The sequence below is a fragment of the Solanum lycopersicum genome, chromosome 10 (genome assembly GCF_036512215.1).
Source record: "Solanum lycopersicum chromosome 10, SLM_r2.1".
NCBI classification, from domain to species: domain Eukaryota; kingdom Viridiplantae; phylum Streptophyta; class Magnoliopsida; order Solanales; family Solanaceae; genus Solanum; species Solanum lycopersicum.
In genome coordinates this window covers 63,033,268-63,060,740 of record NC_090809.1, presented here as the reverse complement: position 1 = coordinate 63,060,740, position 27,473 = coordinate 63,033,268, and the positions used below count along the sequence as shown (strand labels likewise).

Sequence of the window (27,473 nt, the reverse complement as noted above, 5' to 3'; positions counted from 1 at the left end):
ATGATCTACTCATTTGATAAATATAGAACTCGTTTTTAGTTGTCCAATTCAACCTAAATTTTGGTTAAATATATAATCAAGTAGATTCATAAACATTATTAGAAATTCTTTTTAATGTGATATTTTATTGTACATTATTATAACAAAGAAAAATAAATGGGTTGAGTAAACAAATTATAAGAAAACAAACAAAACAAAGACATCACATCAACATTACGTAAGAATTGGATATATTCGACTATGATAAAGTGTGTATTTTGTCATCTTGATTCAACTTGTTTCTGACTAGATAACTTTTACGTGAATTCACTAATATTCATCTATTTATTAATTCGTTCTATTAATTCAGTATAATCGTAAGCATAATTTGAAATTTTTTATATATTGATATATTATACATCACGAAAAACGAAGAAAATGCAATTATGTGCACATACATTACAACGTAGGCACATTTTTGATTTGGTAGTGACATACCAACAAGACAAATAAAAAGTACTTTTAATTAACTAAAAAACACTAATTAATTAATCACTTGTTAACATGGCGACATACCTTTCTAATCTCCCCTTGATCACCACTAAGTGGATTATTTTCCGACAAAATAATGAAAGATTTGGCAAATTGATCATTAAAATAAGAATTATTAGCAGCAAATTTCTCAACAAATGGATAAGTTGTTGGATCAGACACTAATTGTTGGTCCACAATTAATAATCCTTTGTTGCTCATAATGTTTTTGTAGTACAAATTGTCCCACACCATTGGATTTACATGGTCATTTCTAGCATATTCAACTGCTTTCGGGTCGGGTTCTGCTGATGGACATCGGGTTTTCAAGTACTTTGCAAAGTCCGGATCAAGAGTCGGGTCAACCGTTGGGTAGAGTCTATGGACTATGTTTACACAATGAACTCGTCCGACCGTGTGGGCCCCTGCATCATCAATCGATCACCATTACTGTTATCTCACTTTATGTCACAATTTTCGTTTTTCAAAATTTAGATTATGTAAAATTGTAATGTATTGATGTGAGGAAGTGCTTTAATTTGTATAGTTTTTGAATATTTGAATTTTAGTTTTAGAATATTATGATGATAGATATAATTCAATTGCTTCATAGTCAGATTGACTCTCGAAAAGGAAAAAATGTCACATAAGTTTGAGAAGGAAAAAATCGTAAAAGGGAGGGTGGTTTACCTAGTAGAGCAACAGTTCCTTGAGTATCAACACCAACGGAATTAAATCGAGAAAGAACTAAAGACATTGAATCATTGTGATTTGGAATGAAACTCTCAACTTCTGCTAAGTAACTATCTTTGCTGTCCCATCTGCCTGTCTTCATTTCAATTTGTGGCCCTCCTAACTATGTCAAATTAAACACGTAAAATTAACTCGTGAAAATATGATTCGCTAATAACCTATTTTGATCGGTCAAAATTTAACTAATTTAAAAGTTAAGGTCAATAAATCTAATTCAGAGAAAACTTTTTTGAGGGTTTGAGATGTAATGTATTAATTTTTGGTTTTGGTTAGTGAACGAATTAAATTTGGTAAAAAGAATATTAATTGCTCATGTGGCAAGTGGGAGTCAAAATTTTAAAATCACCAATTTTCAAGGTCGTTCGATGTAATTTTCTAAATGACTCATTTATTGATTTAATTTATTTTGATCGGTTCAAATTCAATTTAAACCACCTGGTCACTCCTAATATGTATACCATGTATATATACTTACTAATATAAGAGGAAAAAAATGAAGTTGAAGAGGGAGGCTAAATACATTTAACTTACCATAACGATACCATCCCTAGCCGCAAGAGCGACAATATCCGCACAAGAGACAATATTTGGACATTCATTCTCAAGAGCCTCTTTGATAGTCTCAATATACTTGAAATTTCTCATCCCAAAGTTTCTTTGAGATGTCTTCTCTGATGTTTGTTCCTTTGTTTTGTCCAACAATATTGATGCATCACATGACTTCAACAACAATATTCACCAATTAACATAATCAGAAAAAAAGTCACATTTCTATATTTGATAAACTGAGGTCATTTTGTCATTGGGATCAGGATATGTATCTAGATATAAAATTTGAACCTATTGGTATTATAATATTGAAATAATTTTATTTCATATTCGATGTGAAATTATAATCGTAAAATAACCTTATTCCAGATCAAATGAACCCCTTCATGACATGAGCTTAGCCATAAAATTGATATGACATGATATGTATAAAGATCACAAGTTCTTTTAAGGTACTTTCGTTATACGTGCTCAAAGTTTCCTTTTTACAAAAATTATCTTTTAAATTTCACGTTCAGTCAAACATAATCGTATGAAATATATATTACCTTAACCATGCAATCATGAAATAGATTTCTTATCCAAGAAACTGCAGTATTCCCATGCTTGTGGTACAACTTGTTTACTTGTTCTTTAATGATTTCTTCAGCTCTTGGACAACTCTCTGAGTAGTAATTTAACCTTAGATCACTTTTTGCTGTCATTAAATCAATAATTAGCACATATATATTGTTCATAATAATCACCACTAGAAAAAAAAAAAAAACTAAGCACTCACACAAAAACAGAAAAATATTGAAATATAAATTATGAAAATGAAGCTTTAGAAAAATCTCAGATTATTTACATAATATCATGCCACTTTAAATTCACATGTAAGTAAATCTATTTAATAGCATTAATTGATAATCTGGAATAAATGGTAAGTAACCTATTTTAATGAGTTATTTTCTCTGTCCTAATTTATGTAAAGGGGTTCGAATTACGCAAGTCAAAACACTCAAGTTTGAAAAATTAAACTTACATAATATAAGTCAACGTAAATAATAGACTAAAATATTTTCTACACACCTTGAAAAATTATAGTAAAAAAAAATTATTTGACTCCGATTCTGAAACAGTAACACCTTTACATAAATTAAAACAGAGAGCATATATATATATATATATATATATATATATATACACACACACTGAAAATATAAATTATAACTCTGTTATATTATCGATGTATATAATTTAATATGTTTCCAAATTAAAGAACAAATAGATAAATATTAAGGGAGAAGTACCATAATGAATGTGGAGGAGCAATACTAAAAATAGAGTGATGAATGTTGATGAGGGACCAAAATGTTGGGTTTTTGTGGCCATATCTCTTTGTCTTTGTAATTTTCTTCTTAATATCAAATGCTCAAAATGCCAAATCCCTTATATAGTAAAATTAAAGTTTTATGTTAGTGTAATAATGTTAGTGGAAGAAGGATAAAAATGCAAGCATAGTTCCACTAGGCCACTATATTTGACCATTAATTTTTGCTACACATATTCACCCACGCATGGATTTCTCCCACTAAAAGCAACTATTCTATGTTATGTATCTTGACAACGTAAATATTACACATCTAATTCATATTAAATCAATTGTAAACTTTTATCCTAGTTCGAAATAAATAGATTGTTCAAAGTTAATTTTTTTTTATCATTTTAAAAATAATCAAAATAGAATAATATTTATATCTTAAAATATTTTTCTTAAAAAGTATACCGTAACCCAACATGAGTATTATTTTTCTATCTATAAGAGACAGGAAGAACATTGATTATGTGGAATAATATGTTTGACATTTTTTGTATGGCTTTGCCACCCCTTTTGTTGGTGATACAAGCAATAACCACAATTTAGTGGGAAATTTCATAGTGTGTGTGGGTGTGGGTGGGGGAGGGGGTGGACATTGTTGTTAAATATTGAAAATCATAGAATTGAAATTTTTACGAAGGAAATTCAAAATTTATAGAAGTAGACAAATGAATTAGTTGAAAAGTCGATATTTTCATTAAGAAAATTCAAAATTTATAGAAGTAGACAAGCAAACTAACTAACAGTGGTTTGACATTTACTATATATATATATATACACACACAAGAATATTTTAATCATGTATAAATAAATCCACCGTGGTTTATGCATGCCTATGACCCTATCTCTAAGGATATTTCACCTGATTTAGGTATATTTCCCAATATTTAACAAGCTTATTTAGTATAAAATTGAGATTCAAAATCTAACAAAGATTTTAAATTAATAGAAAATTATAAAGAAAAAGAAAAGAGGAAAAAATTTCACTCCATTCTAATCCAATCTATATTTTTCACTTCCTCCTCCTTAGTAACATTCCACGGAAATTTTCAACCAACATTTTAAAACAAGAGTTGAGAATAGTAAATAAATTACCATAAAGACAATTGATTCCACCAAATTAATTTTTTGAATATTGGCATCAGTTATGTTTGATTAAAAAAAAAAAGTAATGGCAGTTAATGTTGTCTTTTAAGGATAATAAAAATGTCATTATTCTTTCTTTTTTGTTTTCCGCTCGGTGTTTGGAGTTCACATTGGAGCTCCGACTAAATTTGAATCGCGCACTGCAGAGTTCATTTGGAGGTGACGCTCCCAACAAGATTTTCTCGATACCCAGGGCTCAAGCCCGAAACCTCTGATTAAGGGTGAAACACTCATACTAATGCACCACAACCCATGTTGGTTCATTAATTCTTTTGAGTAAAGTCAATCTAAGAGAAATTTCTAATCATCCTTTATTCTTTTTTAGATAATATTTTTCTAACAAACATTAACAAATTATGTGAACCATAATGATAAGCTATGGTTTATATGACTTTTAGTCCCAAGCATGCACTTCCCCCACTATTACTTCTTTCTTTTAGATGGTTTAATCCTCAAGTTAGCAGCATTATGACTGCTAATTAGTGGAGTAAATCAACTAAATAATCAACAAAGCATGTTCCGCTGAAAATTTTTTTACATATCCACGATAATTAATTATGTAATGTCAACAACAAATTATACAACTAATCCTTTTTTATATGTATATCAAAACAAATTATACAATTTCTTTTTTACATGTATATATATATATATGAATAACGAAATATATATATTTATGTGTTATGGAGTGCAATTATATAAACTATAACTATATCATACATATAATTTTTAATGTTTGCTATATGTGATAGTTACACTATTTACAATACAATCTTTCGCTAAAATGGTTAAGTGTCAATACCTTTTTCTATTTGTTTATTTTCAATTGAAATCGCACCGAATAATCCAATTAAAACTCTGAAATGTTCGAATTCAAAATCTCTAATTAAAAACAAGAGAAATTCCAATAAATATTTGATTGGTGAAAACAATTTAAGTTGTCGAAAATAATTACGAGTTGATAACGCGAGATACTCTGTGGAAAAAATCAAGATTCTTGCCTAACCACAGTTGCCACTGTTTTAGCCCAATATCTCAAATGTTTCTTCATATCAGAAGGTGCTGAAATTCTTGGTATTCTCATATTCAACAATGGTGAATTAGGCCTTTTAATAAGCCATGCCTCCGATAAATAAGGTCGCACAATCTCCCTTTTATCCTCTTCCTCTGCTACAATTGCTTTTGTATCTTCACATTCGCATATCACTATTTCACGTCTCTGCAATCCAGGAATTACATTTATCATTCTCTTGCTTATATGTTCTTTGCGGAATGTGAATCCTAAATCCATGAAACCTCGTAATTCTTCGAGCTCGAGATCTCCAAAACTCTTGTAATTACTCATTGTTTTCTTCAATACTCTGTTTCCTGAATAATGTCTTTTAGGTGATGATGAATCAGACATGTTTTCTGTTGGTCTTTCTTGTTCACAAACTTCCTTCAATGACAAACAATACAATCTTCATTCAAACGACAATTTAAGTTTTATGCACGGACAGTAACAAAGCATAAAATTGAGATATTATACCAAGTCTGATATGAAAAAAAAGAATTAGATAAATAAATAATTAGGCACTTTCTATTAGTTAGGCTATATAAGTAAATAGTTGAAATGTAGGATAAGAATCGGAAAAATTTAATTGATTGACTATTAAGTGCAAGCGCGTTAATTTTGTTACCTGTACAAGGGTGTTTTCTGTTTCAACGGATGCTAGAGAGTCTTGAATAGGCAGGGGATTTTCAGGAATTGAAATTGATGGGGTTTTTGAAAAGAGAATAATTTGATGGAACCATAATTGATCCATTATACCTAGCAAAACTATACTATATTTTTCTGCCATGGCAAGAATGAATGAAGTTAGAGGAATTAATGTGAATTTGAAGGGGGGAAGTGAAGGTATCTTTTACCGGAATAAACTTGGAAGATTTTAAATTTTTATATCAAATCAAACGATGTTACGAATAAAAATGATGTGGTTATATTGAAAGGAAAAGACAAGTGTCAATATGATCCAAAACTGTGTGGGGTTTATTTGACAGTGGCATATATTGGTCGAAGACCTGCTCATGTACTTGTCAGAGCAGGATTAGTGATCTTGTTAAATGAATTTGGACGATTTTTTTCTTATAAACTAGTTTTTAGAGTTGAGTTAAACATAAATTTATATTAAAGTCAGGTTCATCGCAATATATTATTCACTGATGTTGGGCCTTATAAATGTTCACGCTCCAGTTAAGGTGTGGACATGCTGGCGAGTGTTAAAGAAATCCCAATTAATAAAGAGATGAGAATTTAATCTCCTTACATGAACTTATGAGCTAATTTTTGAGATTGAGTTAAGTCAGTACTCAGCGTATTAATTGGCTCCGTGAGCTAATTCACGAGCTTCAGAATTTGACGTTCCACCTATAACATGGTAGAATATAATTAATATTTCAATATTTTTATTCAAACATGTAATTACTTATTTATAAATTAAAATTTCACACTTAAAAAACTACTAGTGCCCTTGTAGCATCTAATGGTTAAAAGCTACACTTAAAACTCAAGAGTTACCTATAATTTAAAATTTGAACTCGAAATCTTTAAATAACAGTGAGAGTTTTAATCATGTCACCACACTCATGGTTGGTGTAAAGGCAGAAATCTTGATATTACATGGAATTTTTTTTGTTGATATGCATTATAAAAATTTTATATTAGAAAAAATTGCTTCATTTTCTATGGTTCATCAACATTTACAAACACATTAGTTGCATGGAGAAAAAAACATGCCAAAATAACAATTGACTACCAGAAAACAAAGTTAAACAAACAAACATTCCACAACTGGTTCAAATGGTCCCTTCTTAAGCAATTTAACGTAGACAACCATAGAAATTATAAAAAAGACAAATTTGGAGCAAATACAGACAATTTGAATAAAGAACTTACCATAAAAAAATAAGTAATTATAAACCACATAAGAGAGGCTGCCAACTGGAAAGGAATATAAAATAGAAAAGAAAATTGGAAAGAAGAGTAATTTCTGATCGTAATTTATGTGACACAATTTAACTTGACACAAAAATTTAAGAAAGCAAAAAGGGAATATTTTTTAAACTAGTGATCTTAAACTAACCTTAGATATTTTTATGGCTATACTTATTTCATACAGAGGAAAAAAGAAAAAAAAAATTCTTAAGATGGATTATCTCTGATTGTAAAAATGTACTAACATTCTTTCTAGGACAGACAATACAAGAAAGAATAACACGTAAATTGAGACAGAAAAAGTATATGATAAACTCAGAATATAGAATGCTCAAAATCTGATTATTATTTTTTCTTCTTATGTTTTTTTAAGTGTTAATAACACTTTTGGTCTCTTAATAATTATTTTAGTTCTTATGATATAAGCTCATTTAGTTTCAATAATTTTCACAGGCCACAATTTCCAAAAATGGGCATTTGGTCTAGTGGTATGATTCTCGCTTAGGGTGCGAGAGGTCCCGAGTTCAATTCTCGGAATGCCCCTAAACTTTTTTTAGTTCAAACATGAATACAATAACAACACATGTCATGAAATCCCACGAGTTGATAAAATGTACACAAACCTGGTCTCGAGTTCAATTCTCGAAGTGCCCCTAATTTTTTTTTTAGTTCTATGAACACAACAACAACACACCTCATGAATTCCCACGAATTAATAGAATGTACACAAACCAGATCTCGAGTTCAATTCTCTGAATGCCCCTAATCTTTTTTTAGTTCAAATATGAATACAACAATAACACATCCAGTGAAACCCGACAAGTTGATAAAATATACACAAACCTGGTCCCGAGTCCAATTCTCGGAATGTCCCCAACTTTTATTAGTTCAAATATGAATACAACAACACACCCAGTGAAATCCTACAAGTTGATACTACCTCACGCTCGTGGAGGTAGAAAGCCTATTTCCAGAAGACGTTCAAATATGACTGTCCAAAATACTTCTTCAACTATGTGATTTTCTCAGTCTAATGACTATATCATCAAAATATAGGACCAGATGAGCTACAACAATAGAGAACTCTGTGGTCACAATTGTCCAGTTTTTTTGATCAAGTAAATGTAGATTTCACTGGATGCAAATAGATTACAAAAACAATAACTCCTGTACAATTTCAAATGACTACTATACAATAATTTAAGGAGCTTACAAAATCCAAGCGAGAATCGATACTATTTACAGCAGATAGTATGCTCCAAGCAAAACAAATCCTTCAACAAATGGACTGGAGTTGGAATAGCATTGGTCTCTTTCTTTCCAAATGCAACACATGATCACTGCAGGATCCATTTTCCAGAGGTTGATGATGAACTTTCAACTGTCCGTTTTGCTCGAGCTTCTTTCAGTACCACAATAATCCAGTTTTACTAAGAAGCCCTGGAGAGTATCATTTGTAACGACATTTTTGATTTACACAAGTTGCAGTTTGTGATTGTGATTCCGAAAGAAAACTAGTCATATGATGATTTGTTTGCTTCAGGAGGAGGATCACTATTTGGTAACACCATTCAGTCCTCGATTATCACTGTCTAAATACTCTGACTTGATCCAAAATATGCAGCAAGTCCTGTAAGCTCTGGAATTACCAAAATTGTTGGTATAACAGACTGCCACAACATCACACGGGGTTGATCATCAAACTTCGACACTGGTTTCAATGTTCTGCAAGAATATCACTAAGTTTTCAAGACGACATGGTAGAGAAGAACTTCCTTGTTCGGATATAAACTAAAGGATTACAATAATCTAGAGTACATGATTTAAATATAGCCCCCTTCAGCATCCAATTTTTTTCATATAAGAGAATTGAGCAGTTTAATTGGGAAATAGTAACATAGAAAGTAAGTGCTCCACGATCTCCGCTAGTCAATAAGAGTTAAAAAATTAAAATGTAGTATTCAAACTGCAGCAACCCACTCCAGGAGAGGTTAACATTTTAAGGTTTGTCATTGACCAAGTTAAAGCTAAGCAACGGACTTCGCAATAATTCTTTTGACTCAGCCACTATATATGCAGTATGATTGTATAACAAATACCTCCCTTCTTACTTCATGATTATGATCAGTATCTCTGCAAAGAAGTAACCTAATGAGTTAGTGATTCAAATAGAAATTCACTCCCTTCAGTAAGAAAGTTGAATGATGGATTAAATGCTTCATATCAAATTCGGATCTTTTCTTGGATGCTCACTGCATCTGTACACAACAATTGACATTAATTGGGAAAAAAACTGCAAAAATATGTCACCTGGCAATGAAAAATATTAGGCAGTTGTGTATAAATGGTAGTTGTTTGATACGCTTAATAAAAGCACTTGCATCAGCTTTGGTACATACATTATTGGGATAAATAAGACACAAGTACCCACTCAAATTTGAGCGACATACCTAAACTTAATTAGGATCCTATTACCCTCTAAACTATGTTGTAATGAATAAATGTCAACCTAGATGCTGATGTGGGATAAATAACCAAATGAGTATCCTCTGCGTGTAATACAAGCGTCACATTCTTTCTTCTTTTTTTTAATGACAAGGGAAACCCGCGGGGTGAGTTCAGGGTAAAGCCCTCGCTCCTATGCAATAGCTTGCAATTCATACAAGAGAGGTAATCCTCACTAGGCAAGCCTGATGCGACGAGCTCGACCCAAAAGGCAAATCCCTTGCTTTCACTGCCAAGGGGTTTCGAACTTGAGACCTCCGACATGAAAGTCACATTCTTTTTAAGCATTAAATCATTTTTTTTACCATTAAAATCCTTTTTTCATTTATTGCTGACATTACTGGTTCAGTAGTTCCACAACCAGACACTTAGAATCGTTTTTGTGGTTCTTTTCCACCTCAACTTGAATCGTTCTTGTGGTGAGATCTGGTTTTTCTAAGGGAAGTAAAAATGGTGAGAATATGTGTTGACATGCTAGGATTTGTACTCCGATTGACGCATGACAATCAGAGAAAACGTCGGAGAATACAACCGGAGAAGACAACTGAGAAACGGAAAGGTCATCCTCATTCTCAGCTATGACTCATTATCCTCAACCTCAGACTCATATTAATTCTCGCTAACATTCAAAGAATCCTTCCCAAAACCCAATTCTCTTAAACGCTTCTTCAGTAAGCATCAAAAAAAATTAGAAGTTACCATAGCAGAAGGCAGAAAATGACTGGAAGAAGACATGCCATGTCTGAGACAAACATGAAAATGGGATTTTTCTTTGGAGGAAGGAAAAGATAAAAGAGGGGTAGCATCGGGTCTTCGAAAAAAATTCGGGTGAAGAATTATTTTGGATAAGGGTGGAAGGTTTATAGCTTATGAATGCTACGCCAGAGAAGACACCATTGGTTAGCAAGCAGTAAACATCAATTCTAATACATCCCTTCTATTTAGAAGATGGAGGAGTCTATTTAACAAGACTTAATTAATTAAGTGATCTCCAATTTAAAAAATGACATTTCTACCTGTTAATTATTTTTAAAATTATTTTTGTAATCTTCAATTGTCTTCAAGAGAGTGTGCACCACGTTAGCGTTTATGGTGTTTATTCCATTTTAAATTAGTTGGGGGTGATAGGACCCTAGTTAAGTTTAGGTGTGTGGCTGGAATTACGGGTATAGTTCGGAGTGGTACTTGTGCCTTATCCCTAAATTATTTGGAAAACTATATGATAAGATTGAGGCTAACTCATAATCAGATATGGTCGAGTCCAAAAATTAACTTACAAATAAGAATTTTGATGAAAGCATCGATCTGCCAAGGACAAAAAAACAAAAGCTAAAAAAAGCAACTAAACAAAACAAAAATATGAATTGATAAAAGATACGAGTAATTGACTAATACAATGATCAATCACGACGGATATAAAATGCATCTATGATTTGATCAGTGATTCAGATGAATATCAATCACAATGCAATATAACACTTACGTAATTTTGTGAGGAGAAGGCAATGAAAATAAATAAGCATTTTTTCCTTTTCTTTTTTCTGAAAAGATCCAAACATGTACAAATCTTGAAATTCATCGCTGGAGATACAGTTCAACTCATAGCAATGAAATAAAAGTAGGAGGAAAATACCTCTTATCTATGTTTGTTTAACCCCGTACTTCCCTAGTTTTGCCAACAAAGATTTCTTCTACCCTCCTGCATGATCTCAAACGCAAGTTTATATCTTTCTAAAGATGCTGTTCCTGCCTCAATGTAATTCTTTGCTTCTTCTCTTAAGCTCCACAACATCAATGCCTTATGATCTTGAGAAGCACCCCCTGAATCGACATCACGTAGTATACCATATTTTGCATCCTTTGTCCAACGATGTAGGATATAGCGAGATGGAAGCTCCCTTATGTTCATTATCTGAAAAACTTTCAAGGCATGTCTACACAGCACACCTTCAAACTCAAACATTTTACAACTGCAACTGATGTTAAGATTGGAGGCATTGAAGGCAACTGTATGCCTCTCATCTCCATTTCCACACTTCTGCACCAGATACCTACTAATGGCACCTTCAACATTTATCTTAATTCCAACATAACTATAGCACTCCAAAAGCTCTTTCTGGAACACTTTGAACATGGTAATAGTGTAAAGCCTTCTACACTGGTCCTCTATAGGGTCCTTTGTGTGCAGAACTGCTTGCAAATTGAATGAGTTAAAATCCTCTTTTCTTTCCTCTTCACGACGTTGCTCAAGGGATTTTTCGTACCGTATAAGAAATTCACTAAGTGGTGCTTGAGATGTCAATAATGTGCCAAAATATGATTTCAAGCTCCCGTCCGTTGGAATGCCAGCAAAGAATGTGCCTTTAATGTATAACGGTACCCAGCTCTTCCGCATCCTATACATATCCTTCAACCATGTGTTCTCTCTCAAATTATACTTGTTAATAAGCACATTCCATGCTGCTTCAAACTCATTAGCCGTCTGGCTCTGGAAAATGGAAGTTTCATATTCATACTTAAATTCAGGATTCATCGAGAGTAATGCACCAATGTTTTCCTGCTCCTTAGCCACAACTTGCCATGCAGAAAACCGATGATGTGTCCCGGGGAAAACTTGAGCAATTGAATGTTGAATGACCCAGTCTTGATCAGCAACTATAGAGATAGGACGACGCCCTGACATTGCCCGAAGCCAAGCTTGGAACAACCAAGTAAATGACTCTTCAGACTCTTCAGCAATTAAGGCACAGCCAAGAAGTACTGGTTGCCTGTGGTGATTAACCCCAATGAATGAAGCAAGTGGCACTGAGTAACTACCCCTTCTATAGGTTGTGTCGAAAACAATTGCATCCCCAAACTGAGTGCAGGAGAATCTAGACCGAGAGTCGGCCCATAATACACTCATGGCTCTACCCTTATGCATTTCCACTGCATAGAAAAATCCCATATCGTCTGCTTGTCGAGCCTGAAAATAGTCAAAAAGCTCATTATACCAATCACTTCCAATTTTACTCTCCCTGGATCTTGTAACAAGGCTAAACCCTCCATTTGATTCAACTAAATCCATATTCTCCAACCCATGGCTTAATTCTTCTTTGAATCCTTTTGATGACACTCTCTCACTAGCATCAATGGGAGCTCCAAGTTCATGGTTATGTTCGTTTTGAAAACGATCAACCAACCACCTTCCTGATTCTTGTCTCTGTATCCTCATGAAAGCTCCACACCCCACTCTCGACGGATGCTGATGCCCTTCTTTAGAGCAAACAAATCTCCGCGATGTAATCGACCCATCATTCTTCGAACGAAACAGCTGACCAATCCTAACTTTAAACCCAGTATTAGCAGCATGAGTATGATAAAACTCATATGCTTCAGCAGCAGAAACAAATTCTAACCCCTTATACGGTTCACTTCTAGTTTCTCCATTGATTTTCTCCCGTTTAAGACGCTTAAAATCGAGAATCCCAGATGGGCCATCCTCATCAAGTGATCTAAGTCCAGTCCTAGTTGATACAACAATAGAAGCTGATTTTGATTTCGGGGTTGGGGTTGGGGTAACAATTTTTCTTTGAATTCGAGATGGGCAAATCTCACCTGGATGTTCAAGGTCATGATTGTGTTCCTTCTTTATATTAGCGAGAACCCATTTGCCAGAATCAAGCCTTTGCACTCTTATGAAAGCTGGACATCCCGTTCGTGAAGTAGTCTGAAACCCCTCTTTGGAACAAACGAATCTCCGGGAAACAACAGACCCATCAATTCGAGAACGATAGAGCTGACCAATTCGAATCCTAAATCCAATTTTCGTTGCATAGAGATTGTAAAACTCTTGTGCATCTTCGGCTGAATCGAACTCTAACCCCACATTTGGTTCAAGCCTTGACTCTCCTTCTTCCTCAACATCCCGATGGTGGCCATTATTCTTCACAATAGTAGCTATAGCTAATCCTCCTACTGGTTTTGCTCTAACAGTCATCGTAGTAACTATCTCTTCTCTACTCATATCAGTATCTATTGCATATCAATTTCACGGCCGGCGGCGGCGGCAGAAAGATTTGGACTTTGGATAGAGGGGTTTTTTGTCCTCTGAAAAATGGTGTCGCAATCGGTTCACTTTGTCTTCTATGTACTTTTTTTTTTACACTCCATGCTGGTCTTTTAATATATATATATATATATATATATATATATATATATATATACGAACTATCGAAAATGATATAGCTATATATATATAATTATTGGGATTGAATCTTTGTCATTCGATCATTTTATGATTTATTCAATAATTCACTTAATTTTAATTAAAAGAAAATTACTCGAATTTTAAAAAAAAATTATATCTAACTCACTCATTAACGCCCTAATAATACACTCAAATCAAAACTTCTTATTCATTTCTCCTTCAAACTGAACAGCTACTTCGATAATATTGATAAAGTGATGATAAAAAATATGTTTATGAAAAGAATTTTGTGTCGTGCGAAAAGTATGATCCATTTTATTTTTGAAATCATCATGTAGGAGTTTTTGAGCTATTTGTTTGAAATCGTCGAGTGTTTTTTAATGAGAGTATATAAATTATATCATTTTTGACAATTCGAAGAATATTGTCTTTAAAAATTATCACAAAATTGAATTAGTGTAGTAGGCAATATTTTATAAGGAAGGCTAGACATCAATTTTTCATGTCAATGTCTTCTTGTCGAGTTTATTACACTAAACTTGTTTAATATGAATTTACATTTTATTTATAATTTATGAGTTATGCACATAAGAGCGAATTATATTTCATGTGTAATTACTAGTTATATGTACAAGAGTGATTGTCATTGCTAATAACCATCATTAACCATTATCACCACTAACTACTATCTATATACATCCCGATAAATTATTAATCATCATCACCTTCAATTCTTCGTAAATTGCCACGATAACTTTCATTATTATTAGCAATCACAACCACCAACCATCGTATACAAAAATACATTTGTTTTTGTTTTTATTAATAAAGTACTAAAAATAGTTGTATTTTATTTAAATTCTACATTTTAAAAATATTAACACTATAGAAATTAATTTGAATACTATTTGTTCCTTTAAATAATAATTAAAAAAACCCAAAAAAAAACCTGTAATAATTTTTTTTTTTCAAAATCTCCAGTCTGTATTATGAAGTGTTGTTTTTTCCATCTGCAAAGTAAAATTCCTCTTCCGTACTATTTCTTGATCGGAGAAAACTGCAATCTTCACAGAGGTTGAAGAAGAAGAAGAAGAATGAGTGTAATTGATATTCTCACAAGGGTAGACTCGATCTGTAAGAAATACGACAAGTACGACATCGACAAGCAGAAGGATTCCAACGTTGCCGGCGACGATGCCTTCGCACGTCTCTATTCTTCTGTTGAATCCGACATAGAAACTGCTCTTCAGGTTTAAAAAAATGATCTTTTTTACTTTTTCTTTTGTGGGTTTGTGTTTAAGGGTTTAGTTTCGTGGATAATTGAGGATTTAAAGATCTTTCTTTGCGGTTACAGAAAGCGGAGACAGCTTCTATTGAGAAAAATAGGGCATCTATTGTGGCGATCAATGCTGAGATTCGGAGGACTAAAGCGAGGTTACTTGAAGAGGTTCCGAAATTGCAGAGATTGGCTGTGAGAAAGGTGTGTTTTTTGTTTTAAATTTTTTGGTTTTAGCTGATTTGGTTGTGTAATTGTGTTGAATTTTGCTTATGGGTTATATAGTACTTGGATTTTGTTGATGTTCTGTGAAGGTTTATGTTAAATTTGGTTGATTTGGCTCTGGATTTTGATGGAAAGTAAGATTAAAGAAAGATCTGGGAGGGATGGGCTGAAAAGTGAGATTAAGGAAAGATCTGTAATGAATTATTAAGATAATGGATATATAGGATTTATATGGTTGATCCCAACAAGTTTTTTACTGACAGTATATAGTGTATTGTTGGGTCATTTGCCTTGCGGAGGGGATGTGTGTTGATCAGCCTGCGTAATGTAACAAAAGGGGCATTGGGCGGAGGGTGTTACCTATTACGCCGGAAGTTGTGTAACTATTAGCACATTGTCTTTGATATTCATTTCTTCCCTTTTAATGGTTCAAGAATATGATAGATAGTCCTTATCAAAAAGAAATATGAATAGCAATAGGGAGTTTGATTAAAAATATGAGTTCCAGGTTTTGATGCAAAGCATTACGATTCTATTTTATGTAACAAAGGCCCAAATGTCCTATTCTAGTCAGCCACAAAATGTCCAATAATTTGGATCCACGTAGGCCGTAGTTATTTGAAATGGAAAATCCGCTTGAACTCAAGGAATCTGCAATTTTCCGTTCTATCAGCCTGATGCCGCTAAAGCTTAGTGTTGTTTTGTGAGTGAGTACATGACTAGCTTCCAAAGTTGCATTTTTTGCTATACTCTTGGAGTGATATGCTTAAAGTGTTACTTATACCATGTTAAACGATGCTAAATCAAAATTTGGCTGTGCAATAGGTAAGAAAAATAGAAGGCTCACCAAATCTTACGTGAGTCTAACAATTCAAATTCCTGAAACCATGTCACTTGTTGATGGCAATCGCGTTCATGTACTGCTTCGGGCTTCCTTATTTCAGATTTTGTTAAAATACTTTGTTAAGCCTAGAAAATAAGGTGGTTCATTCAGTTAGTTTTCAATTATTCTATTATCTTACACTATCGCTTGGTTCCTCATTTTGAGTTTGCTATGTTTATTTCTGATTGTTCTTCTGGTTAGTGGGATTTTTATTTTCGATCCGGGGATAGGTTAGGATACAAGAGTATATAAACCAAAAATGCAAATGGTCATGCTGTTTCCTCACTTCAGTCTTAAGGAAGAGAACTATATCTATGAGCGAGAGATAAAAAGAGTAGGTGGGAGAGAGAGATGGAGGTGATGTTGCATTGGACTGTTGACTTGGCATTTGCTTGAAATTCCAAGTAGAGCACAAACGCAGTTGCCTAAAGGCTAAAAGAGACCGAGAGAACTCTAATATTGCTCAATCCTATTACGAAAGAAAACAAATATGGCATTTCAATAATTTTCTTTTCTTTCTCTTTTTTGGTTTTCCTTGGTTAAATTGAAGCAACATAAAGATTTGCACATACATTATATAGTTTTCAGGGGATTTTGTATTTTTACTTATCATCAATTGTTTTCTGATTTCATGGCCATCTACATAAAAGTTAACTGGAGATAATTCGGAAGATATTGAACGGAGTGACTTCAGTGTGTGTGTGTGTATGATGAAGTGCCAAACCACTGGATTCAGAGGTTTTGAAATCAATGGTATTCCATCAGATTGAGGGATTAATAGTTTGAGAGCCTCCATGTGTATATCCAAAAATAATTAGATAGATGTTAGATAGAAGTGAGAATGCACCCCATCCCCAAACAAACCAAGAAGCTTTTGATTGTATTCGAGTATTTGATGAGAAAAAATTGAGACTCATCTAGAGATGGTTGGGGTAGATATTACCAAATGAGGTTGTGGATCTTGATGCTCTAGTGTCTAGCCTCATACAAGTTTCTTAACCTAGTCATTGCAGCATATTTCCCTTGTAGAGTAAATAAGGACCAAGGGGTGAACTTGTGTTATTCAACCTCTGCTTAGTAATGCTAGAGCATTTGTCTAAATGAGTCTGTCTTTGTATTGTATCATTACAAGTGGGTGTCTGCCTTAGTTCTAATGTATAGCTTAGAACTCTTTGGTATTTGATACTTCGAACTCTGTTCATCTTCTTTTCAGTTACTTCATACTTGCTAGCTAATATCTCTTGCATTATTCGGCTGTTCGCTACCCTTTTTGTGCTCTCCCTACCAAAAGAGTGAATCTGGGTTTTATACGGTAATCTGTGGGACTAAATAGTTGCCTTGGTACTAAAAAACCCTCAATATCAGGTCAAAGGTCTTTCGGGTGAAGAACTTGCTGCCCGCAATGATTTGGTTCTTGCACTGCCAGATAGAATAAATGCCATACCAGATGGCTCTGCAGCTCCACCCAAACAATCTGGAGGATGGAGAGCTTCAGGTTCTCGCACGGAAATTAAATTTGATTCAGGTGATTGATAATTTCTGCCATTTGACTGGTCTTCCTGTAAGTTGTTCTCTGCATGTGTATTTAGTGTCGTCAACGGCAAAATGTGCCCAAGGTCTGCTGGGGCTCTTAGTGACCACAATTAAAGCACGAGCTTCTGAAAGAAAAGACGCAATGAAGAAAAAATAGAAGTATATATGTAATGCAAAAAACATACAATTACGAGTGCACCAAAATTAATTGAAGAAACTAAAAATGTATGTGGTCAAAACATGTAGATTGAGTTCAAAATCCAACTTAATGTTTTGTTTAGATGCAGAGATGCAGTTTTAAGTTTCTTATGCAGCTTAACTGACTAGTTCACTACAACCAAAAAAAAAATTGAATTAACTACAAATCCATCACAAATATTCTCGTAACTAAAAATGTAAGATTCACTCATAATATTTCTTTAACAATTAGTGTATCTTTTTCAGTTATATTTATTGTTCAGTGCCACCCTCTTCAAGATAGAGCCTATTACGATTGATAAGGCTCATAACTGTGCTCAAGCGCTTGCTAACCTAGGCGAGCCACCTAACCTGAGCTTCACCTAGCTTCAGGGTTTAAGTGCGACTAAAATGTGCCATTAACAACACAATTTATGACTTGAAAGTATTCATTCTTGTAGGCTACAGTTGATTGTTATTCACTTACAGAGTGTACTTTGTTTACAGATGGACAATTTGACAATGAATATTTCCAACAAACTGAAGAGTCAAGTCAATTCAGGCAAGAGTATGAAATGCGAAAAATGAGACAGGCATGTATTCTTTTGGGTAGTTTATCATGAAATTCTTTGAATTAGATCCCCCCCCCCCCCCTCTTCTTATTGAGGCTTCCATTTACACTTCTTTGCTGCTTCCTGAACTATGTTTAAGATTTAGTTTTGCATGTTGCACAGGACCAAGGTTTGGATGTCATAGCAGAAGGATTGGATACTTTGAAGAACATGGCCAGCGATATGAACGAGGTTTGCTGCATTTTATGATTTCTATTTTGTATCATCCCAATTGACATAGGCACTAAAGATACGATGCAATGCATGTAGGAGTTGGATAGACAAGTTCCTCTGATGGATGAGATTGACGCCAAGGTTGGTAACTTTATTGGTTTTTGTAATAGTTGATATGGATAGAATCATAGCTAAAATTGACATGGTTTGACTTCTCAATAGGTGGACAGGGCTACCGCGGACTTGAAGAATACCAACGTTAGGCTTAAGCATACAGTTAACCAGGTAAACTGAATTACCTCTCTCTTCAGTTGCAGTAAGTGAACTGCACACAAGGATTACTCATGAGCTTTGGTTGTTTTCCAGCTGAGATCTAGTCGCAACTTTTGCATCGACATCATCTTGTTGTGCATCATTCTTGGAATTGCAGCATATTTGTACAAGTGAGTTTCCAGATTCTGTCTTGTCCTTTTTTCATCATATAATGTCAACAATCAAGACCGTCAGTCCCATCGATTGTTTTCGTAGTTTATACTAGTGTAAAGATCCTAGCTAACTGGTGACTCTCATCAATTGCAGTGTCTTGAAGAAGTAAAACTCCGCTAAAGTACCTGTTGGATCGACTTCTATGTTGGCCTTCATGATTCATTTCTGTTTTTTTTGGGTGTGTGTATGCACGTATAACAAGTTATTATCGGTGGTTAAGCCTAGCATTTGTTTTCTACTTGCTTGTGTGTTTTACTAGTTTGAGATTGAGACGAAGTTATCGTTGTTTTCTATCTTCAGACAACGAATTTTCTGGTTTCTACCCAATGTTAATGTACACATATTTTAACCATACCTTTATATATGTCACTATTTGACTCTTCAAAGCAAAGTAGACTTTATTCCTATCTTTTTTGGGTGAAAAAGTTAATTTTCAATGGATTATCAACTTAAGAAAAATAATGATTTGCAACATGTTTGTACCAAACAACCTTTTTGCTAGAGAACTATATTAAAAGCTTACAAATATTTAAGGACGGTGAATAGAAATTTAACTAATATTCAAAATAAAATATTTAATCCTATTGTTAGTTTAAAAAAACAAATGTGGTCTGTCCATTTAGAAAAATATCTGGCCCGTCTAGCTCAGTTGGTAGAGCGCAAGGCTCTTAACCTTGTGGTCGTGGGTTCGAGCCCCACGGTGGGCGTTTATGATTTTATTTTTGTAAAACTAATAATACAATAGGAAACCAAATATCTATATAAATTTTTAATTATCTGTTATTAATATACTTATATTATAGCAATATATATAAATGAAATTTACTAATGTGTTTGGAGTATATATGGTAGCATTGGATCCCATAGATTAATTATGGTAAAAGGAAAAAGAAAAGAAAGGAGTTTACATTTTAAATATTTTAAATCATCAATTATCGTGATTTAAAATATTTATGCAAATTCATGCATAATCAAATTTTAAAAGTTTTAACTTATAAGTGATTTTTAAAGAAAAGAAAATAATCTCAAGTTTCAACTTAAATAATTCTTCCAATATGTTTTTAATTAGAAAAAAAAAAGTAAAATATTTTTATAGATTTTCTCAATTTTATGTGTGCGTTAATTAGTAAATAATTTTTTTTTTCTGAAACCATTAGATATGAAATCGTATATTCCTTTTAATATATATACATATAAAACATTGCATCTTATTGTTTTGACTTGTGAACATATGAATGTTATTCCCTCATCATATATATTAAATAAATATAGGTTCAACTAGTATTTTTCAAATTGAACTCACACGTATTTTATTTTTCTTAATATTAGCTACTAAGAAGTGTACACATTAATACTTTTTCCTAGGTCAGAATTAGTATTAATCATATTTTATAACAAGACATGCATCCCAGTTAAGCTTTGACTTCCAAATCTCTTACCTCTTAGTGGCCTACCACATCATTCCCCTTTACCCTCTCCGTTTCATTTTATATGAATTAGTTTGATTTTACACCGAACTTAAGAAAAAAAAAGAAAAGACTTTTGAAATATTTGATTTAAAATAAGTGATAGATATTTGTGTGACTATAAATCGTTTCATTAAGAATAAAATAGATATTTTAAAGTTATATTATTATATGTAATTCTTTTTGAGACGGAATAATATGAAAAGTGAATACTATATATACCTTGAGAATGTTGTTGCTCCATTGCTCATTATCAAACCTTAAATCGAATTAAAAGTAGTATATGCTATACTACTCTTTTTGTGAAGATGGACAAAAATATATTATTTTTGTTTTTCCTCTGTATTACTCTGCACTTAGCATCAACTGTATCAGCTCAACTTCAAGTTGGTTTCTACAATACTAAAACTAGATGTCCATCAGCAGAAACCATAGTTCGCGATACGGTGAGAACTCGATTTTCATCGGATCGTTCCATCACAGCAGCATTGCTACGGATGTATTTCCATGACTGCTTCGTCAGGGTGAGGAAAATTTACTGTTATATTTTTGTTGGTATTATTTGATAAATCTTTAAAATTTGAATAGTGATGTTTTGATACATTTTTTTTTCAGGGTTGTGATGCGTCGATACTGATAGATTCAAAAAACACGAAGAACAAAAAGTCGGAAAAAAATGCAGGAGCAAATGGATCAGTAAGAGGATACGAGTTGATTGATCAAATAAAGAGTAAATTAGAAGCTAAATGTTCTAATACAGTGTCCTGTTCAGACATCATTGCTTTAGCTACTCGAGATGCAGTTGCATTATCTGGAGGACCGAGTTACAGTATACCCACTGGCAGGCGCGATGGGCTCGTGTCAGACCCATCCCAAGTGAACCTGCCAGGGCCTAGTATAACGGTGCCACAAGCAATTCAATCTTTTAAAAGCAAAGGATTTAATGTGAATGAAATGGTGACGCTTTTAGGTGGACACACAGTGGGAATTACACATTGTAATTTCATTCAAGGTGATAGGCTGTCGAGGGCGGATGGAAGTATGGATAGCAAATTGTTTAGTAGTCTTAGAAAGACGTGTAGTTCTAATGGTGGGTCGCCAGTGTTTTTGGATCAGAACACTTCGTTTACTGTTGATAACTCTTTTTACAAACAATTGAGGTTGAAGAAAGGGATATTGAAGATTGATCAGTTACTTGCATCAGATAGATCTACTAGTGGAATTGTGGCGAATTTCGCTTCTAATCCAAAAGCCTTCCAACAGGCTTTTGCGAATGCATTGATCAAGTTAGGTAACACTCAAGTTCTTGTGGGGAAATCAGGTGAAATTAGAAAAAACTGTCGAGCATTTAATCCTCCTCCTCCTAAAATCACGAAGAGTCCTCCCCCTCCTCCTCCCAAGATCATTAAGAGTCCTCCCCCTCCTCCTCCCAAGATCACGAAGAGTCCTCCTCCTCCACCACCCAAAGTTTTTAGTCCTCCCCCCCCTATGATCACGAAGAGTCCTCCTCCTCCACCTCCCAAAGTTTTTAGTCCTCCTCCCCCTATGATCACGAAGAGTCCTCCTCCTCCACCTCCCAAAGTTTTTAGTCCTCCTCCCCCTATGGTCACGAAGAGTCCTCCTCCTCCTCCTCCACCCAAAGTTTTTAGTCCTCCTCCACCACCATCACCATTCTTGATTTCAGATTCTCCTCCTCCTCCACCTCCACCTCATCCTCCGGTTCCCATTAGTGATCCATTCCTACCCGTGTTTGGCCCATAAAGCTTAAGATTACTCAACCCCTAGTACCATTGTCAATTGTATTACCACAATTAACTTGGTGCATGTACGTTCTTAATTCATTACTTTGTAATTTGTTGTTGTTGTTGAATCTATCATTTGTATTCTTTTTGGTAATTGAGGAAAAAGAGTTAAATGTTTGTAAACATGAGAATGAACCTAATGTTATATGAACTTGTATCAATGAGTGAACGAATATGTAATACTTATTTATATTTGTGTGATCCTAGATAAATTTCACTACTTCTTTTGGGCCTCTCTTGGTCAATTTTTTCTGCTGTTTTTGAATTACTTTATATTAATTTTTAGACGAAAAATATGTGGAGTAAAAACATATGTAGATTGAGTTCAAACTCCAACTTACTATTTTGTTTAGATGTAAAGATGCAGTTTTAAGTTTCTATGAAGCTTCAACTCAATAGTTCACTATAACAAAAAGAAAATTGGAATTAGCTGTCAATTCATTGCTAATTTGGTCGTAGCTATCATAACTTTGTGATCTAATCCGTCGCTAAATAGATTTATCGTAACTTTCATCAAATGCTGTGTCTTGAAGAAGTAAAACTATGAAGATATTGTTGTTGGATCTATGTTATGGCCCAATGTCGATATTTATCGGATGTCACACAATTAGTTATTGGACCCAAAAAAAGCAACCAACTAGAAAGCCTTTGCAAATACACCAATCTAATGAGCTCATATTGTATTGAAATGGATAATTGAAATTACGCATACAAACAAACACAATTCCTTCCAAGGTATGAAGTAGAAACAAAAAGGAAGAATGGAGGGAGGTTCCAGATTAAACAATGTATCGAATGTTTGCAGACTTTATCCTTTACCTTTATCGGATAGAATAGTTATTTTCAATTGATTCTTGACTCGAAAAAAATCAATGTTCCAATACATGTTTGTACTTGGCAACCTTTTCGCTGGATCCTATGGTAAGATTCAGTAGATATCTTTTATATATGTTAAAAACACCAACAAGCCCGTCTAGCTCAGTTGGTAGAGCGCAAGGCTCTTAACCTTGTGGTCGTGGGTTCGAGCCCCACGGTGGGCGTTTGAGAGTTAGGATACACAATATCTATATAAATTTTTAATATTTATTTCATATATTTACATTAGACTTCGTTAGAGTTTATATAAAAAATATATTGTAGTGAGAAACTTTAATTTAATAATTATTTTACTTTTTGCATGTAATTGGCCAAAAATTGAAATGCAATCAAGATAAACGTCCGTTAATGAAGCTATAGCATTAAGAAATGTTAATAATTATTTAGACTGAACGTTGATTTTCGTATTTTTGTCATATACTTTACGTGTTATACTAAAATAAATAATCATTTCACGTAATAAAAATGGCAATGCAATCCTTATATTCTAAGATTAAAATAATAAATAACCTAAAAACTATATTGATTCGAAAAGAAATCAAGATGATTCAAAACTTGAGATAGTTTATTAAACATATTAATATGAACACTTTTCGTCGTAACTTCGAAAATGATCTTATTTTAACGTAACTAACTCTTTTTTTTTTTTTTTTTTGTATATAATGGAATTTTTGTTTTTGTACAAATATATTTGGAGTATATAATAATAGCATTGGATCCCATAGAGTTGTAGCAAGACAACCCCATGTGTTGGTTAGTCCCCAAAAAAGTTAGAAATGTTTGGCTTTTGGGGAACGTGCATTGTGTTTGCTCACTCTTTTATTTAATTTGAATTTGAAAAAGCCATTTGCCTTTTACTTCAAAAAATTAATAAATTAATTATGGAAAAAAAAGAGAAAGAACTTATAGATTAACTCATTTTAAATAATTAATTATTGTGACTTATAGATTTTTAACTAATTTTTTAAATATTAAATTTTATTTTTAAATATAATTAAAATTAAAAATTTAATTCTCGAAAGTTAAATGAGGTAATAAGATGAAAAGATTGATTTATTTTTTTTTATGAAAAGATGATCTTCAAGTTTCTAACTTATAATAATTCTTGCAATATGTTTTTTAATTTAAGGAAAAAGTAAAGTAAAGGCCAATTTAATTAAACTACTTTTAATAACATTAAATATAATATAAAAATTGAGATCTTTAACCAAATCATGTCCCACACGCAATAATTCTTGCAATATGTTAATTTGCATGGATGTTATCGTACGTTTAATCTAATCCATCTCACCCCTAGCCCCACACATCGACTCTATCAAAAAATTATTATTTTTTCGTTTGAATTTTTTTTACAAAGAAAATGTTTATTTGTTATTTCTAAATATAAATATTTTGATTGAAGCGGTAAGAAAAATAATAATAGGTTCTTCACCTAGAATAATTAATAGATTTTCTTGAATTTTACCTCAAGTTTATTTCCTATCATATATATATTTTCTTTCTAATTACAAGTTGATTAAGTGAAAAATGAATGAGAATTCGTATATTATAATTCGAAACAAATCATAAACTTTTATGTATATAACATTATCTTGTGTAATTGTGTCCCTTATTTTAATTGTAAAATAATTCTAGGGTAAGGACCACTTTAATTGAATTGTTGCCATGTTATCAAGCTTTCTTCTTCCATCGTTTTTTAGTGGTTAAACATAGGGTGAATATGAAAGATTGGGGTGGGCAATGCCAATAAATATTTTTTCATTATTTGATTAGAAATAGTGGCGTAGCCGTATAGTGATAAGGGTGTCTAATTGGACATTTTTTGTCAGAAAAAAATAGTATATATATAAGTAAATTGATTAAATTATATATATTTTGGATACTTTTAATATAACAAACTAATATTTCTAAACACCTTTTATGAAATTTCTGACTTCTTCACTGATTAAAAAATTTGGATGGGAAATGAATCGCTCTTTAAAGAGTATTTTATTCCTCAACTTAAATTAGACTTAAATAATTCCCACCCGGAGAAACCAAGCAAAGAAAAATAAAATGACCTAGCAACTTTACCAAACAAATCATTAAATTTCGTTTCATTTCAAAATAATTATCACTTTAGAAATTTAATTCGCCAAATTAAAAAAAAAAAGAAATTAATCAATCTACAATAATTTAGTAAACTATATACACCTTGTACTTGTGAAGTATTTTTTTTAATAGACATAAAAAAAATGAAAAGGTTATAAACGGGTGAAATTTATCCGCGTCAGGTGTTTACATCAAATTCAATACATGCACGTCATGTGTTTAAATTTACAGCTCATTTTGCTCAATCTTAATTAATTAACATATATTTTAGTTCATTAAATAACATAATAACGAATTTTGGGATAAACACCTGATATGAATAAGTTTTTTTGGTTATAAACAACAGTTAAAATGGACATAAGGAGTAACTAGACTTGCAATCAAATATTCCTTATATATATCAGAGTACATTTCTCAAAGATCATGATGGAGACTATATAATATATATGTTTCACTCATTTTCAAAGGTACAATAATATAAAAATTACAACATGATTGACGAAATTGGACACGACAAAATTCTTAAATTAAATAATTTCAAAATAAATATTTGAAGACTAGTCATGTGAAAATTGTCACGTCCAGAAAAAAAAAGAATTAAAAGATTGAAAATGTGTACTAAAATTAGTGTTTGCTTGATATTTTTGGGACAAGCTACGTATATATGGGCTAATCGTGCGAGTATATAACAAATAATAAAAAGAATATTACGAGTTTTTATCATCACTCACTAAATTTACAAAATATATGTCTATTTATAGGTAAATTAATCGAACGAAGCGTATATATATATATATATATATATATATATATAATTTTTCAATATAAAAAACACCAACTATTTGATGTCACAATTATTTATTTCAAATCTGGTATAATTCTGCAGTAAGAAAATAGAAAAAATGGCCAACTAGCAAGCAGAAAAAAGTGAGTGATGACAAATTTAAAAGAAGAAGTTATTTTCAAAAAGGCTATCATGTATAAAAATGAAAAAAAAAATAGTATTTTGAAAATGATAGCTAACAAATTTGATTCTTTTTTTTATTATTATTACTATTACTATTATTATTATTATTATTATTATTATTATAAAACATGTGTTATGTATATGAATTTAAGATTTCTTCACATGCAACTCACTCTCGTGTGTTCCAACTTTATGTAGTACTCCAGCTAATGAAAAAAATGTCTTTGAATGGTCGTAATCGTCGATGACTCAATCATATATAAATTTTTCTTTTTCTTTTAATATTGGAAAATAATTGAAATTTATATCTAAGTTCAACGTTTAACTAATTTAAATTTATGTTATATATAATTTCATCATAAAAAATTAATGATCTCTATTAAACCGTCATAATTTACAAAGTCCATGCATAAAAACATATGATTCTTTGTACATGCACCTATGTATCTGCAATTAGAATTTTCTCTTACGTTTAATTTTACGATATATATACAGTTATGTAAGTATTATTGTATAATAATTGTTCGATTTGTTGAGTCCTTATAGATGGAGATTCAATGAATTTGAACGAATTCACTAGTTTTATATTTATATTAGAAACTTATTAAAGTTTATGTATATTAATTAGTGAACCCTTAAATAAATTGATTTAAAACCTCTACACACACCTAATCTTAGTTCCTCTTTTCGTTCAGACCTTTTAAATCATGAAGAGTAAGCAAAAAAATATTAACTTTTGATTTTTAAAATCATATTTATATTTATTATTATAGTAATACATATTTTAAACCGCTGAGAATATATAAAACTAGAACAAATAACCTATATCACCAACCATGTCATATAATATATTTCTAATTTAAATATAAAAAAAAAGAATACATTACTTCAAATATACAACTTCATAATTTGAATTCAAT

General features: G+C 32.3%; 6 protein-coding genes and 3 non-coding genes across 16 annotated transcripts in view; 6 read left to right on the top strand and 3 right to left on the bottom strand.

The window, feature by feature from the left end:
* Window positions 1–19,742, top strand: part of LOC101249033 (syntaxin-71) — a 79,638-nt gene extending 59,896 nt beyond the window's left edge. For 2 of the 3 annotated variants that reach the window (XM_004249445.5, XM_069290547.1), the window contains exons 2-10: window positions 14,968–15,236; window positions 15,341–15,466; window positions 17,736–17,895; window positions 18,588–18,673; window positions 18,815–18,883; window positions 18,962–19,006; window positions 19,088–19,150; window positions 19,232–19,308; window positions 19,445–19,742. In XM_004249445.5, the coding sequence (XP_004249493.1) occupies window positions 15,081–15,236; window positions 15,341–15,466; window positions 17,736–17,895; window positions 18,588–18,673; window positions 18,815–18,883; window positions 18,962–19,006; window positions 19,088–19,150; window positions 19,232–19,308; window positions 19,445–19,460 (798 nt within the window). In that variant the 5' untranslated portion in view covers window positions 14,968–15,080 and the 3' untranslated portion in view covers window positions 19,461–19,742. Of the gene's footprint in view, window positions 1–14,875; window positions 15,237–15,340; window positions 15,467–17,735; window positions 17,896–18,587; window positions 18,674–18,814; window positions 18,884–18,961; window positions 19,007–19,087; window positions 19,151–19,231; window positions 19,309–19,444 lie in introns of all 3 variants that reach the window. The other variant, XM_069290545.1, reaches the window with a different exon arrangement.
* Window positions 1–27,473, top strand: part of LOC101248731 (zinc finger protein JACKDAW) — a 91,545-nt gene that overhangs the window by 59,893 nt on the left and 4,179 nt on the right. The window lies entirely within an intron of this gene.
* On the bottom strand, window positions 358–3,307 carry LOC101249874 (peroxidase 21). The gene is made up of 5 exons (XM_004249448.5): window positions 3,105–3,307; window positions 2,361–2,509; window positions 1,795–1,983; window positions 1,201–1,366; window positions 358–935 (listed from the first exon to the last, which is right to left on the bottom strand). Exons 1-5 carry the CDS (start codon window positions 3,184–3,186, stop codon window positions 532–534), a joined length of 990 nt encoding a protein of 329 aa, XP_004249496.1. The 5' UTR covers window positions 3,187–3,307; the 3' UTR covers window positions 358–531.
* LOC101249595 (uncharacterized) lies at window positions 5,165–6,322 on the bottom strand. The gene is made up of 2 exons (XM_004249447.5): window positions 5,998–6,322; window positions 5,165–5,756 (listed from the first exon to the last, which is right to left on the bottom strand). The coding sequence occupies exons 1-2, from the start codon at window positions 6,157–6,159 to the stop codon at window positions 5,307–5,309; spliced, it is 612 nt and encodes a 203-aa protein (XP_004249495.1). The 5' UTR covers window positions 6,160–6,322; the 3' UTR covers window positions 5,165–5,306.
* Window positions 7,764–7,835, top strand: TRNAP-AGG (transfer RNA proline (anticodon AGG)). The gene has a single exon. It is a non-coding gene; the product is annotated as a tRNA-Pro (tRNA).
* Window positions 8,127–13,967, bottom strand: LOC101249315 (protein FAR1-RELATED SEQUENCE 7-like). 5 transcript variants are annotated; one of them, XR_738263.4, is made up of 3 exons: window positions 11,431–13,967; window positions 9,392–9,425; window positions 8,127–9,017 (listed from the first exon to the last, which is right to left on the bottom strand). XR_738263.4 is itself a non-coding variant. In XM_004249446.5 (2 exons), the coding sequence occupies exon 1, from the start codon at window positions 13,801–13,803 to the stop codon at window positions 11,464–11,466; it is 2,340 nt and encodes a 779-aa protein (XP_004249494.1). In that variant the 5' UTR covers window positions 13,804–13,965; the 3' UTR covers window positions 8,127–9,017; window positions 11,431–11,463. The 5 variants fall into 5 exon arrangements, 4 of the variants coding, with proteins under 4 accessions (XP_004249494.1, XP_010312262.1, XP_019071660.1 ...); XM_004249446.5 differs by lacking the exon at window positions 9,392–9,425 and having other exon boundaries at window positions 11,431–13,965; XM_010313960.4 differs by having other exon boundaries at window positions 8,127–9,425; window positions 11,431–13,959.
* TRNAK-CUU (transfer RNA lysine (anticodon CUU)) lies at window positions 19,986–20,058 on the top strand. Its single transcript has one exon. It is a non-coding gene; the product is annotated as a tRNA-Lys (tRNA).
* On the top strand, window positions 21,068–22,831 carry LOC101250356 (peroxidase 44-like). The gene is made up of 2 exons (XM_069290401.1): window positions 21,068–21,341; window positions 21,433–22,831. Exons 1-2 carry the CDS (start codon window positions 21,126–21,128, stop codon window positions 22,576–22,578), a joined length of 1,362 nt encoding a protein of 453 aa, XP_069146502.1. The 5' UTR covers window positions 21,068–21,125; the 3' UTR covers window positions 22,579–22,831.
* Window positions 23,587–23,659, top strand: TRNAK-CUU (transfer RNA lysine (anticodon CUU)). Its single transcript has one exon. It is a non-coding gene; the product is annotated as a tRNA-Lys (tRNA).

What these genes read in the sequence shown, in the direction of transcription:
- LOC101249595 (XM_004249447.5), bottom strand. Translation starts at nt 6,159, where the DNA reads ATGGCAGAAAAATATAGTATAGTTTTGCTAGGTATAATGGATCAATTA. An exon ending in CAGAAAACACCCTTGTACAG is followed by an intron (nt 5,757 to 5,997) that starts GTAACAAAATTA and finishes TTGTCATTGAAG; the next exon opens with GAAGTTTGTGAACAAGAAAG.
- LOC101249874 (XM_004249448.5), bottom strand. Translation starts at nt 3,186, where the DNA reads ATGGCCACAAAAACCCAACATTTTGGTCCCTCATCAACATTCATCACT. An exon ending in GCTCCTCCACATTCATTATG is followed by an intron (nt 2,510 to 3,104) that starts GTACTTCTCCCT and finishes ATTTAATGACAG; the next exon opens with CAAAAAGTGATCTAAGGTTA. An exon ending in CTAGGGATGGTATCGTTATG is followed by an intron (nt 1,367 to 1,794) that starts GTAAGTTAAATG and finishes AATTTGACATAG; the next exon opens with TTAGGAGGGCCACAAATTGA.
- LOC101250356 (XM_069290401.1), top strand. Translation starts at nt 21,126, where the DNA reads ATGGACAAAAATATATTATTTTTGTTTTTCCTCTGTATTACTCTGCAC. An exon ending in TCCATGACTGCTTCGTCAGG is followed by an intron (nt 21,342 to 21,432) that starts GTGAGGAAAATT and finishes TTTTTTTTTCAG; the next exon opens with GGTTGTGATGCGTCGATACT.
- LOC101249315 (XM_004249446.5), bottom strand. Translation starts at nt 13,803, where the DNA reads ATGAGTAGAGAAGAGATAGTTACTACGATGACTGTTAGAGCAAAACCA.